This window comes from Glycine max, chromosome 3 (genome assembly GCF_000004515.6).
Source record: "Glycine max cultivar Williams 82 chromosome 3, Glycine_max_v4.0, whole genome shotgun sequence".
NCBI lineage: Eukaryota > Viridiplantae > Streptophyta > Magnoliopsida > Fabales > Fabaceae > Glycine > Glycine max.
The window spans coordinates 34,667,782-34,672,451 of NC_016090.4; the positions used below are offsets into that span (position 1 = coordinate 34,667,782).

A 4,670-nucleotide genomic window follows, 5' to 3' on the forward strand; every position below is an offset into this window, starting at 1 on the left:
TTACTTTCGGTAAACTCCCTTCTCATGTAACTTATTTAATTAATCTTAAACAGGAATTTCAATCCAAAATCTGAAGAGGAGAAGCCAAACTCGCTATGGGTTTTTCCTTAGTTCCTTGAATTGCCATTTCAAATGTAGTTACATAGACACAAGGCAATTTTCTTAATGCAACAAAGAGTAATCCAAGGAAAAGAAAAAGAAAGATTAGATCTCAGCAGGCACACGTTTGTACAAATGTGAGGGGAGCCTAGGAGAAGCCAAAGCTTGTATTGGAGTCCTCATGTATGTGACTAACCCTGGATTCTCTCCCATGTCAATTTCCTCAGGCTTCATTCCTTCAGGTGGGGTCCAACAAAAATGGTGCAAGAGGTGGCCCAACATGGATGTTACCAAGTTGATACCAAGTTGGGCACCCGGGCATACCCGGCGACCCGCCCCGAATGGAAGTAGCCTAAAGTCATGGCCCTTCATGTCCACATCCTCCTCAAGGAACCTCTCGGGTCGGAACTCCAACGGATCCTTCCACACTGCCGGGTCACGGGCCACGGCCCACACATTCACATGCACATTGGACCCTTTTGGAATATCATAGCCTCCAACTTTGACATTGGCATTGGCACGGTGTGGGAGCATTAGTGGGGTTGGTGGGTGAAGCCTCATTGCTTCCTTGATCACACATTGTAGATAAGGCAGGCTTGAGAAGTCAGCTTCAGTCATCACCCTTTCAAGCCCAATTACCCTGTCTAGCTCTTCTTGGACCTTTTGTTGCACCCTTGGGTTTCTTATCAATTCAGCCATGGCCCACTCAACTGAAATTGCAGTTGTGTCCATCCCTGCTGTGATCATATCCTATCAAATCAAGAAAAAAATATACATCAATTATCAATTATAATTTTGAAACACTAAACAGTCACCAAAGTTTTAACAAACTAAACATGAAAATGTAGTTAGCACTAAGTAGGTGTTTGGATTCAAGTTATATCATTCAAAATCATGTTAAAATGTTTTTCTTATATAAATATTTATCTATTTAGTCTCACATTGAAAAATTGATCTTAAATGAAATTAAATTTAACAGTGTGTTTGAATTGACAATGAAAATAAAAAAAATCACCATGTCCCACAATGATTTGCCACCGGGAGACCACATTATAGAGAGTAATTATTTAGACTACCATAATTTTTCCAACATGGTCCGCCACATTTACAAACAAACACTAAGTAATTTTTGTTCTGGACAGTATTAAATTTTAGAATGAGAACATTGGAAGATAAATCACTATATTAACTTGATCCAAAATCAATTATATATGTAAAATGTTCGTCCAAGAACAGATTTAATAAAACGTACCCAAAGGAGACCAATGATGGTGTCTTCACTAAGGTCATACTTGTCTTGCAATGTGAGGAGGGCATCAACAAAATGTTGCTTGGCACCACCAGATTTCTTGCGTGCTTCAGTGTGCTCCGTCATGATGGCTCTGGTGAGTCGGTCGCGGCGGGCTCCATGCTTGGCAAAAGCTCCTTCTTCCAGTGGGAACATCCAGCGCAGCCAAGGGATGTGTTCTGCCATGGCTAGAGATGCTCCTAGCTTTAACCCATTTTCCACAATGGCCTTGAATTCTACTCCTTGCTCATCCATAACACCTTCTGAGTTCACAAATCTTTTTCCAAATGCCAACCTGGTGATGTTGTTGAATGCCACAGACCCCAAGTGCTTCCTCACCAATATTGCTTTCCCTAAATTTCCTGGTCAAATATTGTATACAAATACACATTTGGTAAATTAGACTACACCTCAAATTTCATGACTTTTTTTTTTAATACAGAAATAAGCAAAATGTATTTAAATGTAACATTTTTTTTTCATTAACTTGTTGAAATTAGGATTACAGCGTACAATGATAGTTGGGGAGAACAAATTTACTTAGAAATGTCACAATTTCAAATAGCTAAATAAAAAAAATGAAGTTCTTTAATTAATTTGCCTCAGAGTAAAAATGAAATTAAACTATATCATCACACTTGTTTGATGCAATTCTCTTACATACTTTAAAATGATTGATTGCAAGTATTAATTGCACCGATGATGTATGATAGAGTTGTTTAATCTTATTTTTATTTGAGATAATTAGAAAATCCAAATATTTATTAAAGAAAATTATTTTATTTTATTTAGTGAATAACTTTTGTTTGACAAAGTTTCAGAGTAATTATTCTTTCCGTGTCACAGAAGTACCGAAAAATTAGGTAGACTAACTTTATGTCGAAGGTAGAAATAGCTGCTATAAGTAGTTGCACTGTTTAGGGGAGAAAAGACTTTAAAGTTGCTTGAACATGTAATAAACAAGTCGGCATCATATTCCATAATGCAACCAACCGTACCGAACCATTAATTATTAGACATAGCTTTTAAAAAAATTCAAAAAAAAAAACTTGGAAAATTTGTTGCATTTCAAAATTAAAGCATGTTATAAGTCTCAGTTAAACCAAAACATTTTGTTCAACTTAATTGATTTTATCGGACTAACTGAGCAATGTTCTTTATTTCAACTCAATTACTTTTCATCAGAAGTTAAAAGTTAAAATTAACTGAGTTTTGTGCATGTGTGTGTGGTGCAAACTATTATATATGGACCTAAATTCCTAAGGAAGACACCTTTTCTTTGCATACAAAATAGGTTAACATTTCCAACCACAATTTATCATAATCCCATAAGACGCCGAAAGCCTCAACTCATCACATCAATGGCTGACTTTTTTGTTATTCACTATGCATTCACCTAATTAGTTGCTTATTGTTACTAACATCCTAACACATTCATATAAATAGAGTGCAAATTACTCATTATGTCCAAAAATGATATCTATAATTTAAGAAAGGAGAAAATAAATATATTTAAAAGTCAATTAAAAAAGCATTTAGAGTTTTTTTTTCTCCGATTTTCACTTGCATCATTAAATTATAGTATATTACCTTTGTTTCCTTATACTTTTTTATTTCATCTCAGCCAAAAGATTATGATTACAAATAACTCATTTCAAGGACTTAATAAGTTGCTCAATGTCAAATAAATAAATAAACAAACGAAAACCACATGATAAATCAAAGCCCAAATGTCTCGTGTCATAAAGTTGGAAAAAAGTTGTTCATCTATATTTGACTATGCTCATAATGATGTAGATATAGGATTCACATTAAAAGATTAAATAAGTTAAAATTATAAGTAATAATATTTAAATGTTATTCTAGCTGTTTATTTTTGTTTCTAAAAGAAATAAAATAAAATAAATATATTTTAACGCATACTTTTTATCCTTATTTTTTAATTTTAAATTGAAAGTATCAATATAACGTAAAGATATCAATGTGTAAAAAATAAAACCCAAATTAAAATAAATGTAAATCAATTTTTTAAGCTGTGCTAGTGCACAAAAAGCTTATTTTAAATATACAAATACAAAAACAAAAACAAAAGGAAAGTAAAAGTGTTCCGACAACTGGTTCATGAGTGGGGCACCACGCACCAGCACCTTTAGGCACTAAAAAAAAGGCATAGGTTAACAAAAGGGATTAAAATAACTTATTCTTTTTCTTTCCTCCAATAAAAAAAATAACACGCATTAAAAAAAAGTATATTAAAATAACTTGCAAAGTTGCATGAGCCACGTGGGTTTACTTGGAGTCTCTAAAATAATATAAAATTCTATTTAATTTCACTGCAGCAACTCTTTGAATTGTTTTTTTTTTTTTTGACAGAAATTCTATGTATTTATAATGTTTTCGTTTTTTAGCTTTTAATATTTGCTTTTGAAACGTTACTCTTTTGGAAAGATAGAAAGCGAAACATACGACGGAGACAAGATTCCTAGCAAAATATAATTAGAAACCTCCGAAGAAGTTAATAACAGGTGAAGAAATAGAAAAGCAAATCAAAAGCATTTCCAGAAAAGGGTAGGAAAATGATTTTTCCGACGAATACATGGTATCTTGACTCAATAAAAAACGTACCAGTGGTGGTGCAGTGATTGTAAACGGACTCAACCATGGTGGTGACCTCGTCCTCCCTAATGGGCCTGAGGGACTCGAGGCGCTTCGGCGTGAAAAGCTCGAGCGTGCAAACCTTCCTCACCTTCACGTAGTGCGGCCCATAATCGGCCCAAATGAGATCCTTCCCGTCGCGGCTGAACTTCGCCGCCGACCGGCTCCGGTGCCGGTCCGCCAGCTGCTGATCGTGCTCCTTCAGAACCTCCTTGGCCAACTCCGAGTTTGAAACGATGACGTTTAGGGTCGAACCGAACCAGACCGATATGATAGGGCCGTAAGACTGCGCCCACTCAGCGAAGCACCGGAACCGGACGGGTTTTATGTCGTAGAGGTTACCGACTACCGGCCAGGGCCGTGGGCCAGGAGGGAGCTTGAAGCGTAGCCGCTGGTATAGGGTGTAACCGAGCCAGAGGGTTACCAGTGAAATGGGTACTATCAGAAGCAGAGCCATTTTGTTGGGTGAATGATGAGAATGTTTTGTGGTGGTTCCTGGAAGAGTTGGAGGCAGGTTGAATTGATATATACTACTATTAGAGAATGAGAGAGAGAGAGAGAGAGAGTTGGTGAAAGTTGGATTATGTGGTATATTGAAACGTTTCGTTTAATACATGCATTCAATTAT

The 4,670-nt window shown here is 36.0% G+C and overlaps 1 protein-coding gene across 1 annotated transcript; it reads right to left on the bottom strand.

The window, feature by feature from the left end:
* Positions 1-4,670, bottom strand: LOC100811080 (cytochrome P450 98A2). Its single transcript, XM_003521055.5, has 3 exons — positions 4,013-4,670; positions 1,352-1,749; positions 1-849 (listed from the first exon to the last, which is right to left on the bottom strand). Exons 1-3 carry the CDS (start codon positions 4,497-4,499, stop codon positions 205-207), a joined length of 1,530 nt encoding a protein of 509 aa, XP_003521103.1. The 5' UTR covers positions 4,500-4,670; the 3' UTR covers positions 1-204.

What these genes read in the sequence shown, in the direction of transcription:
- LOC100811080 (XM_003521055.5), bottom strand. Translation starts at nt 4,499, where the DNA reads ATGGCTCTGCTTCTGATAGTACCCATTTCACTGGTAACCCTCTGGCTC. An exon ending in CAATCACTGCACCACCACTG is followed by an intron (nt 1,750 to 4,012) that starts GTACGTTTTTTA and finishes ATATTTGACCAG; the next exon opens with GAAATTTAGGGAAAGCAATA. An exon ending in CCATCATTGGTCTCCTTTGG is followed by an intron (nt 850 to 1,351) that starts GTACGTTTTATT and finishes TTGATTTGATAG; the next exon opens with GATATGATCACAGCAGGGAT.